The sequence below is a fragment of the Trichosurus vulpecula genome, chromosome 4 (genome assembly GCF_011100635.1).
Source record: "Trichosurus vulpecula isolate mTriVul1 chromosome 4, mTriVul1.pri, whole genome shotgun sequence".
Classification (NCBI taxonomy): domain Eukaryota; kingdom Metazoa; phylum Chordata; class Mammalia; order Diprotodontia; family Phalangeridae; genus Trichosurus; species Trichosurus vulpecula.
Genome location: NC_050576.1, coordinates 3,624,027 through 3,639,785, shown reverse-complemented (window position 1 = coordinate 3,639,785; position 15,759 = coordinate 3,624,027). Strand labels below are relative to the sequence as shown.

At 51.2% G+C, this 15,759-nt stretch overlaps 1 protein-coding gene across 3 annotated transcripts; it reads left to right on the top strand.

Moving 5' to 3' along the window:
• The first annotated feature begins 85 nt into the window (after positions 1-85).
• TYW3 (tRNA-yW synthesizing protein 3 homolog) lies at positions 86-15,119 on the top strand. Of its 3 annotated transcripts, none has more exons than XM_036757940.1 (6): positions 86-259; positions 1,749-1,829; positions 3,248-3,346; positions 4,864-4,935; positions 6,848-6,981; positions 14,381-15,119. In XM_036757940.1, the coding sequence occupies exons 1-6, from the start codon at positions 86-88 to the stop codon at positions 14,595-14,597; spliced, it is 777 nt and encodes a 258-aa protein (XP_036613835.1). In that variant the 3' UTR covers positions 14,598-15,119. The 3 variants fall into 3 exon arrangements, with proteins under 3 accessions (XP_036613835.1, XP_036613836.1, XP_036613837.1); XM_036757941.1 differs by lacking the exon at positions 14,381-15,119 and adding an exon at positions 9,749-10,392; XM_036757942.1 differs by lacking the exon at positions 6,848-6,981 and having other exon boundaries at positions 14,381-14,521.
• Positions 15,120-15,759: the final 640 nt, after the last annotated feature.

The following is a 15,759-nucleotide window of genomic DNA, read 5'->3' as shown; positions in this document are numbered from 1 at the left end:
AGCGTGGACTTTGGCGTCAGCGTGGACGTTGGCGTCAGCGTGTACCCCCGCGCTGGGCCACCGCCCCGCCCCGGCCCGCATCCTCATGGACCGCTCCGGCGAATTCCAGAAGTGGAAGGCCCAGAGCCTGAGCAAGGTGGATCTGAGCCGGAAGGGCAGCGTGGACGAGGACGTGGTGGAGCTCGTGCGGCTCCTGAACAGCCGCGAGCAGTTCTTCACCACGAGCTCCTGCGCCGGCCGCATCCTGCTGCTGGACCGGGTGAGTGCGCCCGCCTGGCCTGGCCTGGCCTAGCGCGTGGCCTCTGCTGCCATGGCAACGGAGCTCATTTCCCTTCCCTCCAGCCAGCCGCGAGCGGGCCCTGTTACCATGGAAACACCCTGCTTCCCCCGCACCCCCCTCCCAGCAGACCCAGCGTTGCCATGGCAACAGCAGCACTTGTGCTCAGAACCCCCTTCTTCCAGCTGAGCTCTTGTTGCCTTGGAAACCGCATCCTTGATCCTTTCTCGGCCCCGCCCCCTTTGGACATTCCTTGATTGGACAGGACTAATTTCCGTCGGTGTAGACCCATCAAGGAAGTGGGGGTGCGCCCGAGAGGAGGGGTTGGGTGGGCCCCCTGCACTTATTAAGCTCCTGCTGTGTGCAGAGAGAGGCCCAGTTCGGAGGGGAGGGAAGGGCATAGGGGTCAAGGTTCAGGCCCCTTCCTGTCCAGGACCGACCATGTCAGTGTCCATGGCAGGACAGGGCAGTGGAGGTCGGTTCCGGGGCTGCCGCGTGGCCTCTGATCCTTCCAGGCGCTGGGCCTCAGACGAGGGGATTGATCCAGGCGGACCCTCTGTCCCCCTGCCCCCTGTGAGTGGGGCCCCGCGTGGGTGCGGGAGGCCGGAAGGCTGATGGGCCCCCTGCTGCGAGACTCCCCCCCCCCCCCCACCTTGGTGCAGTTGGAGTTCGGGCTGGCCAAGACCCCGGCCCGCTTACTCAGAGGTCCGAATGGGACGTGCAGGTGGCGACCACCCCCGGGCACCTCGTGGGTCTCACTGCAAGCCCTCCCCCCGTGACGTGGGAGCCCCCAGACCCACGACCCTCCCCCCAGCGCCCAGGATGTGGAGAAGCTCCCCAGGGGGATCAGTGCGGCTTTGTCCCCGGTGTCTAGGGCTGCTGTCAGTGCGTGCACTTGTGTATCAGTGTGTATGGAGAGAGCCCGACAAGTAGGGAGCAGGGAGCCCAGCCGGCTGCAGGGCTCGGGCGTGTGGGGGCGGTTTAGCCGTGGGGCTGGGCGGGTGTGGATGCGTGGCATCCAGACCTGCCTTTGCATCTTTGCTGGGGGGCCGCATCCTCAGGGCACCCCCTCCTCCCCGGATGTCCCCCCTAAGGAGCCCATCACACCTGGGCTCCTGGCTGTCCCCCCCAGCTCCCTTAGCGCACGGTGGGCCGACTCCACTTGCGTCTGCATGCGGGACCCCGCCCTCCACTGAGCAGCATCAGGACCTTAGGCCCCCAGTCTGGCACACCTGCCCCCTCCCTCTGTCTGGTCCCCTTCTGCCCTGCTGGTCCTGCCCCAGTCTGGCCTGGAGGGCCACTGGACCTCGCAGGGGAGGGTGATTGTCCTGTTCAGGGGTCCTTCCCCGGGCCATGGGGATCCCCCTGAATAGGCTCACAACCCTTGGGGAAGACCCAAGACGTAAACACTGTATCTGGGAAACTAAACTTTGATTCAGTCCTTTGCTGACAACTGGTGCTCTTCCTTTAGGGCAGCGATGGCTGTGAAATCCAGAAGCAGAACTGTTCCTGGCTGCTGGTGACGCACCGACTCTGTGCTAAGGATGACGTGGTAAGGGCCAACCCAGAGGCAGCAGGGACCTTTTCACCCCACCCCACCTTCCAGGTGCCTCCCCCAGGGACAGGGAGTCTGGCTCTAAGTGCTCCAGGCCCAGGAGCAGCTTCCAGCACACTGGGGTGGGAGGGGGACGCTGGTGACCACATCCTAGCCCTCGGATCTAGACCCCAAGGAGTTGAAGGAAGGAGCAGGGGCCGTTGCTAAGCCACTGGGAGTGGTCTTCTAAAGATTCTGGAGAATGAGAGACAGAGATGGGGAGTTGGGGAGGAGGGGGAGAGACAAAAAGAGAAGGGGAAGGAAAGAGGAATAGAGAGGGGAAGGAGGAGAGAGAGGGAGAGAAAAAGAGAGGGAAGGAGGAATAGAGGGGGGAGAGAGAGGAGGGGAGGGAGAGAGAGAAAGAGGGGAGGGAAGGAGGAATAGAGGGGGAGGGGGAGAGAGAGAAAGGGGAAGGAAAGAGAGACAAGGGAGTGAAGGAGTAATAGGGGAAGGGGAGAGAGAGGAGGGGAGGGGGAGAGAAAGAGAAGAGGGAAGGAGTAACAGAGGGAGGGAAGAGGGGAGGGATGGGGAGAGAGCGTGAAAGGGCATAAGAGTAGAGGGAAAATGCTGCATCAGTTTTCCAAAAAGAAAAGAAAACAGAGTTTGCAAATGAATAATCTTGACCTCAAGTGGCTGGAATTCTGTTTTTTGTTTTCATAAAGAAAATAAGAAGGCAGTTTTGGCCTACTTACAATTGACCATTTCATGAGAAGCCGGAGGGGGCGTGCACCATCGTGGACGAAAGCTGGCCTGGCAGCTCAGGGGCTAGTCTCAAGCCTCACTTTACCCTTCCAGCACAAAGGGCGGCTCTCTGAGGTGACAGGCTGCAGAGAGGGTATTGACCTGTATTGATAGATAGAATTTCCTCTGCTGGGAGTTACTTACAGGTCTGGGCTCTGTCTCATGTCAAAATCATGCATAATTCTCAAAATTTTAAAAAATTATTTTGTGTCTTATATAATAATACATGAAATATGTTTTTTATAAGCCCAATTCCTAGGTAACCTGACACTTAGAACGCTGTGCCCTAGAGTAAACTGGTCACAGTCTGTTTTTCTTGATGAATTCCATTCCACCAATGGGCCTACTTCTGAAACTGTCCACCCCCCAGAGGCATCAGGGGAGGCCGCCCCTGCAGTCTAGGTGCCTTTGTGACATGGGGATGCTGCTCTGCAGCCGAGTTTCCCAAGCAGGCTCGGGGATGCTCAGGGCTTGCAGAGGATGACAGAAAACGCTGTCAGAGAGAAGGAAACGAGATTGGGGGGAAGAACGGGGGGTGCTGCTGGTCTGGCAAGAGAAGGCGGGTGGAGAACAGCACTTGGGGAGGGTGCCAAGCCTGCCTGACCACCCTCCTCCTCTCTGGCCCTGTTCTCCAGCTCTCAGCTCTGAAGAAAGCCCAAGGCGATGCTGTACTGAAATTCGAGCCTTTTGTCCTTCACGTCCAGTGTCGGCAGCTGCAGGATGCCCAAGTCCTGGTAAAGCGGAGCCTCGGCCCTTCGGTGGGCTGTGGGTATGGCTGTGGGTAGGTTTGGCCCAAGTCCTGCCCAAAGGAGAGGGCTTCGTAACTGGCCTCTCGAAAGTGGGTCCTCTGGCCCCAGGGCTGTCCACTCTCTTAGGACCAGGCTTGAATCTTCAGTTCTCTGTACCTGGGAAACACCATGAAAATGGCTCATGAAATGAGGGGTTTTCTGGGGTATGTTCAAGGGTTTTTGTTCCCATTGTTTAACCAATCATGAGGGTCATTTTTTTATATGTTCTGTGAAGCACCATCCTAAGCCCACTGTGTGGACTCAGTCTGAGCTGGATGGCAGCTTTGTAGATGCCAGGAGCACAGTAGCCAGTGCTCAGCCCAGATCCTGCCTAGTGAAGCACCATCCTAAGCCCACTGTGTGGACTCAGTCTGAGCTGGATGGCAGCTTTGTAGATGCCAGGAGCACAGTAGCCAGTGCTCAGCCCAGATCCTGCCCCCCCCCAGGAGTCTAGCCTCTGCACTTCCAGACCTCAGATTGGTGTCCATGTCCAGCTGTGGCCTCCCTCTTTCTGGGCCCCCACTTACTCTGACTGTAGCCAATGTGGAGCACTCCTGGGAGGTGGCCTTATAGAAGTCAGACCCGTGGGGTGGTAGAGGAGACTGGCCAAAAGGACATCAGGGCCCCCACCCTCCTCTCTTTGGCCAGAGCGCTACTTGGTTTTCCTTTTAGCGCTGGTGTGGGGTCGTTCAGGGCCTCCCTAGGGCTCCCTCACTAAAGTTAGCTTAGTGACATTTAGAATTCTAGAGCTGGGGGATGTATAGGTCCCTCCTTCCGTGGATGAGAAACCTGTTGCTGCTGATGATCCTGAAAGGGCCAGAATGACAAATGAGGGAAAATCCAGCTCTGTGGATGAAGAAGCAGCTCCAGGAGAGGGAGGGGAAAGAGTGGAGTGGGAGGGATGAGAGAAAGAGAAAGGTTAAAAAATCCATTAAAGGGAGCCCCGAGTTTATGCCCTGCCTGCAGTCAGGAAGGTAGCTTAACATCAGGGACAGTGACGGGGCACGGCGGAGAGAGTGCCGGGCCTGGAGTTCAGAAGATCCGAGTTCAAATGTGGCCTCAGACAGTGACCAGCTGTGTGACCTTGGACAGGTCACTCAACTATGAGATGGGGACTCCTGGAGCAGGAAATGGCATCTTTGCCAAGAAAGCCCCAGTGGGGCCATGACGGGGTGGACGGGACTGGGCAAGGCTGACAGCCTAGTATGTCATAGACTGCTGTTAAGGAGAGCTTGGGCTTGGTTTCCTGGCTCAGAAGTGATTGTTGGCCAAACAGCTCAGGTCTTTTAGGGAATTTCCCATACGAACACTGTAAAAGCTGCTTGGGGAAGAAATCTAAGCTGGTGACTGTTGTCCCTGGTGACATTTGCCCGTGCAAATGTCGTCTCAACGTGGGCTGTTTAGCTGAGATAATACCGGCAGCGAGGAGAGTTTAAAGGTCATTCTCTCTTCTTTTCCAACAGCATTCAGTGGCTGTAGATTCTGGATTCAGGAACTCTGGCATCACAGTTGGAAAGAGAGGGAAGACCATGCTGGTACGGAGCGTGTTTCATGTATTTTAACCATCATGTAGAATTTCAGCAGAGAATCTTTAGGAGGTCAGAAGGTGGCAGGTCTGCCTAGGCTCGCTCGCTGCTGCCCTGGTTGGCAGAGACCTCAGAAAGCGTCCGGCCCACCCCAGGCCGGGCCCTCCTAGGCCCCCTGCTGCTTTGGAATGGCCGTTACTGACGGGTTGTTGTTGACTCATTTACAGTCGCATCCAGCTCTCTGTGGCCGCATTTGGGGTTTCCTTGGCAGGAACGCTGGAGTGATTGGCCATTCCCTCTCCGGCACATTTTACAGATGAGGAAATGGAAGCAAACATGTAAAGTGACTTTCCCAGGTCACATAGCTAGTAAATATCCGAGGACAGGGTTGAACTCAGATATTCCAGAGCCCAAGGCCCACCCTCTTTCCTGATGCCCCAAGTGCATTCGAGGTCTTGTTTGCATCCCTTGTATATACAGTTATCATGGGCGTGTTCGCCTGCGTGGAGTCTCAGCTCCTTGGGCTGTTTCCCCTTTGCCTTCATAGCCCTTTGGTGTGTCACATAGTAGGTGCACGTAAAGATCACCACTATGCCCAGAGCGCCAGGTCTGGGGTCAAGAAGACCCGAGTTCAATTGCAACCTCAGATGCTGGCTTTCTGGGTGACCCCGGGCCTCACCCTCCTCATCTGTAATGAGAGATAACAGGACCTACCCTTCCAGTGCCTGGCGCATAGTGGGCACTGTATAAAGACCAGCTGGCATCAGCATCATTACTTCATCACTACTTATTAGCTAATTGACTGACAGTGCTTTTCTCCCAGGGCTGTTGTGGGGGTCGAATGGAAAGTTGTGTGTAAGGCACTCTGCAGATCTCCAGGCACCATAGAAATGGTGGCTTTACACCGCTGAGACATGAGGCCATGCCTTGTGGGATTGGTTACATGTCAGGAAGTACCATGTTCGCCCCAGGAGGGTGGGTCACTGTGTGCTGGACCGCTGAGGGAATGTCCATGGGGGCCAGAGGAAGACCTTGAGCTGGGCCTCTGAGAGTGGGTTCGGCAGAAGGGAAGAGAGTGGTTCTTCCTGGTGCCCACGGCCTCCACTCTCGGGGCTTCCTCACTGCTGACCCTGGCCCTGAGCCTTTCATCGCCCGCTCCGTTGCCTTTGGTCACAGCCTTATTTTCCAGGCAGGGTGCCCCCCCCACAAGCCCTCATTGTGTCTAGGCTCGGCTCCAGTCCCAGCCCTCCCCAGAGGCTTCTCCCATCCAGGCCATTCCTGAGTGATTTCAGCCTCTCAGAGGCTGAGGGTTCTGACTGAAGCATTCTCCTGGCCTGGATTATATGCTGCCTGGTACCATTATTTCACTGTCTGGCCCAAGGGCTATTTCCTTGTGTTGTTTCAGATTACAGTGTTCCAGAAAAAGTTGATGAATTAAAAGGCTAAATCAGTAACTTTTGTAAACATACAGTCGTGCCAGGTCTAGTTTGGGCTGCCTGAAAGACACTTTGGACTCTGTTACCATGTAACGTAAGACCTGGAGTCTGTGTCCCCTCCGCTCGGCCCTCGTGGCCTCTCACCTGGACTCTGCCCGTGCTCTCCTCAATGGCCTCAGGCCTCCCTGAGCTGCTGACTCTGCCTATTATGTTGGGCCCTCAGCAGCAAAGGGCCCGAACTCTTTCCACCGTTGCCCTTCCTGTCTTTCCAGATTTCTCCTATGTTACTGGGCAGCCCCTCTGTCTGTCGTCTCTATTTGCAGGGGCAGAGCGAGCCTTTGGAAATGGCCCAACGCCAGGAGGAAGCTTCTTTCATCCTTTCTTCCAGCTCAGTCCCCTAAAGTCCAGGCTCCTGTCTCCACTTCCCCTCCGTGGGGCCCCTGGTGCACTTATCCTAACTGTTCCCAATCACTTTGGGTCCCCAGGCTGTCCGGAGCACCCATGGCCTGGAAGTGCCATTGAGCCACGAGGGAAGACTGATGGTGACTGAGGAATACATTGATTTCTTGTTGAAAATAGCCAATCAAAAAATGGAGGAAAACAAGAAAAGAACCGAAAGGTATTTTCATTGGCCCCTCGCACACCATCCTAAACCTTCTAGGCTGGCTTTGAAAGGAAGAATTAGTACCTTTTGTCCTTCGGGAGGTTTGCTCATCGCCTTCCCATGTGAGCCAGGTAGGGAAACAGCCAGAGAAAGGCGGCCTCGTGAGCGGCCCCCTAATTCTTCCTCCCACATCTCATTTGGTGCCAGCAAAACCTAATGCTGCCAAGTCTCAATAGGCAGTGAGACCGCCTCCACGCTTCCCTGTTTGAGGACTGGAAGGTCGTGTGGCCTAGTAGATAGCGAGCCCGCCTTGGTGTCAGAAAGATCTGAGTTCAAGGTCTGCCTCTGATGCAGATTATAAATTGTGGAATGCTTGCCCCACATTTCCTTCCTCGGGGACAGACACACAAACAAATGACACTTCAGGGGAGTGGGGGCAAGGGCACAGAGGCTTGTTCAAGGCCAGGGTCAGACTTGGCCCCCCCATGCAGCGATCGCATGGCTGCCATTCATTTTAGAAGGCTAACGAGCTTAAAGATGGAGGCCAACCCCTCACCTGATGGGAAGGCACAGGGTAAATGGCCCAGAGTCTCCCACTTGGCGGGGTCCTCACCCTTGGGCCAGATTCATGTCCAGAACACCAGCAAAAAGCCCCCATCTGTGTGTGCAGCTGCCCTGCAGCACACAGGTTTGCATCATTTTAAAATGTGATGCAGCTGCTGAAGCTCAGGTTACCAGACAGCCGGGATGTGGCTATCCTGAGCCACCTGAGGCCCGAGGTCTGGGGTGGCCCTGACGTTAACACCTGCCCATCATCATCACCATGGAGGTTACCCAAGTTACCTCCTGGCCTACAGAACTCTGATGTACTTTATTTTTTATGATTTCTCCTCAGTTGTATTCTGTCTGGTTATTTCAAAGTGCTAACATTCAGCCTTCTGTAAAGAAGACCGTGCTGCTGAACTGTCCTCGTTGGGCACTTTATTTTAATTCTTCTCTTCAGTAACGATGGGCAGGCAGTGGGATGACTCAGCCCTTCTTACCCTGTTTGCCCTTACGGCCAACAGAGAGGAAGCTGACTGGGCCTAGGGACAGGATGAAACAGAGTGGCCCAGGTGTGGACTGATGCACCCTGGAGTCAGCTGACCTCGCTGGCCCTGGAAGGCTGTGACCACACCCTGGGTTAATTCAAGAAGTCAGTTCAGGAGCCCACAGTGGGAAAAGATTCTGCTGTTGCAGGTATCTGAGTTTGAACTTCGTGTAGGTCCTACTCATTTATTGACCTGAATTGCTAGTTATCCCAGGTGACCAGCGGCATCCTGGCCTCAGTGTAATGCATTGGCCAATCTAAGTTGACTACGTGCTGAGGAAGGTAATCGAGCCCTAGGCACGAACTATAAAAATCACATTCCACTTTAGATGGTATGTGGGAAGTCATTTAAAAAGTTTTAAAATTGTAAATGCTATCGAGAGCTCTGATCATCACTTGACACCAGTAGAAAAAATTAGAGAAATGTAAAGAACGCTTTAAGGTACTGATTAGAAGATTACATATGAATTCTGAAAGTGTGAACAAATTAGGATCCGCTATACATTCTGCCAAATGCAAAGAAAAAATAGCTCTTCAGGGGTAAAAAATAAAAACTTGATGAGCCCTGTAATCAAACATTCGGTGCTAAAATGTAGCACCAGAGAGCTGAGCATTCAGATGTGCATAATAAAAAAATTAAAATGATGAAGGCAAAAACCTAATGAAGAAAATCTGATTTAAACACCAAGAAATTCTTGAAGCCCAGAAATAGAAGACTCAGAGGAATAAAGAAAGGCTCGAGGCTTTGAAAAGTGGGGAGTGGGGCAAAGCTTCATTGTGGACATGATAATGTAAGAGAATGAAGAAACTACATAAGTGTAAATAAACTCATAACTCATCTCTACTTAGGCTTGTAGGAGCTCAGGTTGAAATGTGGAAGGGACTAAAGTTTTCGTGTGGTCCAATCTGGGACCATTTTAAAGATAAAGGAACCGGGGCTAGCCTAAGATGTCCCGGGTCGTAAGTGGCAAAGCCAGGATTTGAACCTATGGGGTCCTCTGACTCCAGGTCTTTGGCTCTTTCCACTAAGCCACATTGCCTTGTGGTGGGATTTATAAATGTAATTGAAATGAGAAGAGAAGGGTCCTTTTGTGAATATGACATGCTTGGGGCCATTAAACAGCCACTTGGAATGAAGACTGAATTCACATCACAGCCTTTTAGACCTCATTCTAAAAAGAAAAATGCTGGACAGATGTACTAGAGAGCAGCCGAGGCACCACAGACATTGATTAGTGGAGCAAAGGAACACCTGCCACCACCTGGCCCCCACCTGCTTCCAGGCCCACGGAGCACCCTGTGTTTCCTGGACCTAGGACCCCTCTTCCCTCCCTATTTCCTCTGGGATCCTGTCAGAAAGCGTCCTTGATCTCTGGCCACCAGAGCCCTGGCGGTGATGCCAGAGTAGCAGCTTACACTCTGATCAAGACCAATTCAGTATCCTCTAGTGTGGGAGCAAGACGGCCTTTTTTGTATCCTTAACATGCCAAAATCTGCATCTCTCTCCATAACGAGAACAAAGAGGCAGACAGCGCTAGAGGTGGGGGATCATGCCTTTAATCCTTCTGTTTTGTTTCTCATAATGCAGTGTGATACAGTACATCTGTCTAAAGCTTCAATATACACATCTACATGAGCACAGCCATCTTTGATACTAGTGAAGACTCACATAAATTTGTGCTCCCATTTCAGAAGCTAAAGCCACTGTTATAATGCGGTCCTGCTCTATCATGGATGCTGCCCCGGCTTCCCCAGCCTGGCCATCACCCCACCCTCCCACATAGCCGAGCCTGAGGACGTCTGAGAGCCTCGAGCTGCCTGAAGTCCAGCTTCAGGGGCACACGCCTCATCCCAACCAGGAGCTCCCGTGAGGGGAAACCTCATTGACAGCCCGTGCTTGTCGCCTCACTTCTGGTGAACAAGCGGTTTGCCCAGAGGAGATCTTTAAGGAAGACAGAAAGGAAGGAGAGGCAGGCTCTGAGCTGACCATACCTCCTCCTTGAGGACTACTTGCATGAACAACTTCTGTCTTTGGTTTCTAGCTGGCGAGATTTTCTGTTGCATTTTCCCCCATCTAGTTCTGCTCCCCTACGTGCACACACACCCATGGTGTGAATCCTTAAGCCCTTTAAGAAGAAGATTAATGTAAATTATGTGTCAGTGTTTAATTGTGTTTATCCATGTGATTGACAAGATAGTTTGCAGGGAGTGTTAATCCTCTCTGTGTGGGTCTTGATAGAGAGTATTTTCCACCATCTCATACATCTTGTTATCTAGGAATGGGCTATTTAATACAGATAATCCAAAAACATGACCTCTTTAGAATAGCCTTTCAAGTTGTGATGCTAGGCTTGCTTTCTTTGTTTTTTCATGAGCCGCTTTCAAAGTTCAGAGGGTGTGGCTAACCACAGGGAAATTATGCACATGCTGATGCCCCAAGGAAATCTCCCAGTAATAGGCCCTGACTTTGGCCTGGAGGCTAGGAGCTTTGGGACAGGCACATGGCCTCTGGGAGGATTTTAGGGTATGAGATGGAACAGGAAGAGACCACTGCCTCCAGGACTAAGGTACATCTGTCCTACTGATAGAACATTTTCTAGAAATCAAGAAAACGAGCCCCAGGCCAGCAGAGTGAAGGGTGACTCAGCCCAACCATGTTAGGTATTGTTAGAGATGGTGGTGGTTAGAAGAATCGCCAGGTAAGAAAAGGGAGCTGAGTGAAAATCTCATCTTCCTATGACTGAAGGATTCAGGGCTCCTTCCCTTTTCAAAATAGCAGCCCAGAGTCAGACGCTCATCCTTGTCAACAGTGACAGTGAGTTCTCAGACTTGAAGGCACCTTCAAGAGGGTTCGAATCCAAAAGAACAAGGGTCGTTTTACAGATACACCTTGGTACGGTTGGACCAGAAGAGAGCCCTGTCTGGAAACCTGGAGTATCTCAGGCAGTGTGATGGCAGCCAACATCGATATGCATCTGGCCCTCCTCAGAGTTTAACAGATAGGATTTCATTGAATCGTAATAGAACAGCCACCCTAGGAGGTAGGGACTATTGTGATCCCCAGTTTACAAAGGAGAAATGTGAGACAGGTGGAAGTGAACTGGATTACTCAGGGTCACACAGCTAGGAAGTATCTGGGGCTGAGGTCTTCTGGACTCCAGACCCAGTGCTCTGTGTACAGCTGTGCCCCCAAGGCGCCTCAAGACTACGTGAAAGTGGAATGGCCTTCTGAGGAAAAAGAAAAGGATGTAGCGTGTTTTACATAGAAAAATGGCCTGAAATAGTGAGTCTGTGTAATAGTAATTAAGGGGGGACTTTTTGCTGTTGACCCTTAGATTCTGGCCTTTGTTTGAATGGGGTAGATAAAGTGGGACGTTTTTGTATTTGTCAGCACTGAGAGAGTTGGGAGCCATTGATTTGTGTCTGATGTGATACTGGGGGTGGGGAACTTCTCCACGCCCAGCCTGGGTGAGGTCGGGGCCCTCAGAGCCCTGAACAGGATATATAAGCGCCGAGGTTGGCTTTCTCAGAGCTCTTAGCGACAGCAAGAGTGGCACGTGACTGTGGGCCAGCCGTCCTAATGAGCTCCCCGGCTGAATACTCAGATGTTCATAACTACGAATTGTATTTGGTCTGTAATTCAGGGTGCTGGCTTTTTACCCTGAACTAGGTGGATGTTATTTGTACGCTGGATTAAAGTAAGACTGTGAACCCCTTAACTTTGTTTTCCTTAAGTAAAGCAGATCAAAAGGACCTGTGTTGGCAGCTTTCTGGGTGCTGGCTGTTGGTGGATCTTACACCCTCACAGGAGCTGCTAGCTGGGTTGTTGATGCAGTCTCAAATGAAAAGCTCCCTCCAACTTGTCAGGTTTGTCACCCAGCTGCCTTAAATTTGGCTACTGCCATTACTGATGTCAGGCCAGATTGTGATTAACACTTTATTAGTTGAGAAGCTGTATCCTCAAGCATGGTTTTTATTATGTCTAGGTCATGTTTTCCCGGGAAGCACAATTTTGAATGTAGGAATCAGTGTGGAAATAGGATTCATCTTCCTGAAACTGATGAATGCATCTCTGGTGTGCACACAGTGAGGTGTCATTCAGTCCAGTCCCTAGGCAGGGGCTTGACATGGTGTTCAGTGCCCAGTGAGCGTATAGCCCCACACCCAGTCAAAGAAGGCAGTGTCTTTCTTAAAGACACTAACCAGACGACCTTCCTTTGACCCCAAAACAAGCTTATGTTTTAGGATAATCAGTTATTAGAGAGCAAAGGCTCCCGTACCAACAAGCGAAGCTCAGCAGGTGTAGGATTCATGTTTGGTTTGATTTTGTCTTGAGCAGGATGTCATTGTGTTAATTAAAACATTAGAATGGAGGTTCATAACTTGAGGACCATGAACTTGCTTTTCAAAAATATTTTAATAACTTTCAACATAATTGCTTCCCTTTGTAATCCTTTGAATTTTATGCCTTTTAAAGCATTCTGAGAAGGATCCATAGGTTTCACCAATAAGCATTCAGTTAATAAGCACTTACTAAGTGCCATGCCCTGTGCTAAGCGCTGAGGATAGAAAGGTAAGAAGAGTCACTGCCCTCCAGGGGCTGCCACTCTAATGGGGGAGGCTGTGTGTAGAGAAGGGTTGCATGTGAGATATCTAGAGGATAGCTGTCAAAGAGACCCATGGCAGACAGGTGAGGAGCCCCTGACCCCAGAGGTGTCCAGCAGTGATCAGGGGAGGACAAGACCCTTGGTGGGAGGGAGACAAAGCTTTGGAGAACTTTGGGGGCCTCTTTTTCCTCGTTTCCTCTCACCAGGTAATCCAGCCACCAGCCACTGCAGTGGGGACAGGGGCAGGATCGGTTTGTCTGCTTCTTACAAGGCAGTTTTAGAACATTCAGACAGACTTAAGTCTGTATTTTGGATGAGCAGATGAGAGAAATGGGTCTTCAGAACGCACTGTCGGTGGCAATGAGTGGGTCTCTAGTGTCCATGCACAGTTAGTTGTGTATAAGAAGGGAGGGGGCAGCCCCTGCTGTTGACCGCTCAGCATGTGTATGAAGTAAGGATGAGGGGCGGGGGGGACAGACAACCAGGAGCAGATCCTGTCTTGAGCCTTCAGAACTTTCATGCGCCTTCCGTCTGCCCCTCGTCTTTTGGTCCCTGTTTTCCCTCAACATACGGATGAACGTCAGCCCCCTCAGCTGTCGATTCTTTCCTCTCTGAGATCACCTCCCTCCTAGAAGAGGGTTTAGCTTCAGATGAGCTATATCTTATCTGTGCGTTAGTCCTCTTTGTGGGGATTCTCATTCAAGTGCAGGCTCCTTGGGGGTGCCTTTGTGTCCCTAGCACTTAGCACAGTGTGTGCCTGGCACACGGTAAGCAAGCACTTAAATGTTTGCCAGCTGGCTAACTAAATGTTCTACCTAAGTTGTTTGCTGACTTGATAGGCATTGCAGAGAGGTGAGGAATAGTGTCCCCATTTTGCAGAAGGGGACACTAGTTCATGAGGTTAAGTGACTGGCCCATGGTCACTGTGACCTCCAGTGGCTGAGCTGTCGGGTGTTCTAACTCCAGTCCAGAGCCCTGACCACCGTATCTGAGCTGCCGTACTTCTCCAAAGCATTTGCTCTCCTGGACATTCCTTCAGAGCTGGACACGACCTTCAGGATCTGCCCTTCTGACCTGTTCACTTTGCAGAGGAGGCAGCTGAGGCCCCGGAGGGCTCAATGACAGATTGTATGGCACACCTTGGTGGTGGCAGATGTGGGCAAAGCAGCCGAGCTTCCTCATTCCCAGGCATGCCCGCACACACTTTTGAGCACACGACATTGTCTTCGTACCCTCTTTAAATCACCCTCTCCAATGGTGTGGAAGGCAGGTAGTCATGGCCTCAAGGAGCATTTATTAAATGCCTTCTGCATACTAGGTAGGGTACTGGGTGCTTCCACACAAGAAGACAAAAATGAAACAATCCCTGCCCACAAGAAGCTTACATTCTCTCTGGTCAGATAAGAGGTTGTCTGGTGGCGACAGACTCCCAACCCGACTCACAAGGCCATTTCTTGACTAAAGTCAAGGAATTATAAGTTGCTTTTAGAGTTAAAGCCTGGGCTGGGGTGGGGGGAGTATATTTCTTTATATCCCATTTTCTGGGTGTAAATAACAAGAAACAGTCATTTTTATGTTTGGCTTCTAGTGCTCACCATTTATGTTTGTCCAGTCCTAGCAACACTTCCCAGTCTTTGTCAGTTGTTGGTGTATCTTTTAGTTGTTACTGTTTTCCTGACCGTACCGAGATACAAGGCTGATGTTTATCTCTTGACAGGTTTTACAGCCGCCTCCAGCTGGCCCTGGAAAGAGAAGAGGCCGGTGGTCTGCATCCTGAGACGAAAAAGATGACTCACCCTGTGTACACTCACAGGAGAAAGAGGAAAACCGGAAAAATCCACGGCCAATGTGGCCCTCCAGAGACACAGAAAGACTTTGAAAGTGATGAGGACGATGCAGAAATCAGTCTCAATTTTTTCCCTGAAAATTATTAATATTTGACTCTAAAATGCCTTTGCAGGAAGACATTTTGTGGCCCTTTGAATTTTTGCTCTTTATAAGAGTGATTTCTTTTGCTAAGGTCTGAAATCAATTCATAAAAGCAACGTCTCCCAGGTATGCTTTAGATTTGGAATGAAATCTGTTTTATAAACATGGGCATTTTGTAAACAGCACTGCATAATGCCAGTGTGAAAGCTTCTCCAGGTGAAGCCTTTCTGGATCCTTTGGCCCATCTTTATACACCATGATGTGAAGGCCCCCACTATCGCGATAACCTTCCCCTGGACACTCCTGAGCTTTTCTCTGTCATTCCTAAAGTGGTGCCCAGAACTGTAGAACTCCAGAGGTGGCCTGCCCGGGGAGAGGACCAAAGGAGGGTCACCATCCTTGCTTTAGACATGATGAGTCTCTTAAGGCACCCTCCGATGGCACAGGCTTACCTGCTGCCTTGTTGTTCTCTGGACTCCTGTCGCACTTGCTGGCTATTAAAATATCCAGAGCTTTTTCTGATTCACTATTGCCAACTCATCCTTTCCCCCTCTTGTGAAATCTTGTGAAATCAATTTTATTGACCTCAGGATAAGATTTTACGTTGACTTAAATCGTGTCTTAATACATGCTACTTCTGGTTGGAACACTCTGAGACGTATCTTCTCTTTTCGTGCTTCGTCAACGGCCTTGAGCCGTTGGTTGGGCCTGGTGCCTGGACCGGTTCTGGATTCTACTCACCATTGCCACCTTTTACATCTCTCCATTTTGTCCACAGGCCGGGCGAAGAGATAGGGATGTAGTCAAACGCGGTACCCGAGTCAAAGTAAACTGCATCCCCAGCATTGAGTAGAAATCTTCCCAAAAGGGACCTGGGACACCCAGAACTTGGCATTCTGTTTGAAGCCTTACTCATGCTCTTTGTGGTCTCCACCTTCCTTTGCTGTGTGCTCACCAGCTATCCTTTTAATAATGCTTTTGGTCAATTTGCCAGGAATCCAGTCAAGCCCGGTGGCCTATGATTTACAGACCACTTTTTTTTTTTAAATAGTGAAGATATTTTTCCTTCTTTAGTCCATTGGCATGTGAGAAGACAGGAAGAGAGGGAAGGAAAAACAGGTGGACAGACAGACATCTGGGATAAAATTACAAATTAGAGATGCGGAT

What these genes read in the sequence shown, in the direction of transcription:
- TYW3 (XM_036757940.1), top strand. Translation starts at nt 86, where the DNA reads ATGGACCGCTCCGGCGAATTCCAGAAGTGGAAGGCCCAGAGCCTGAGC. An exon ending in GCATCCTGCTGCTGGACCGG is followed by an intron (nt 260 to 1,748) that starts GTGAGTGCGCCC and finishes CTCTTCCTTTAG; the next exon opens with GGCAGCGATGGCTGTGAAAT. An exon ending in TGCAGGATGCCCAAGTCCTG is followed by an intron (nt 3,347 to 4,863) that starts GTAAAGCGGAGC and finishes CTTTTCCAACAG; the next exon opens with CATTCAGTGGCTGTAGATTC.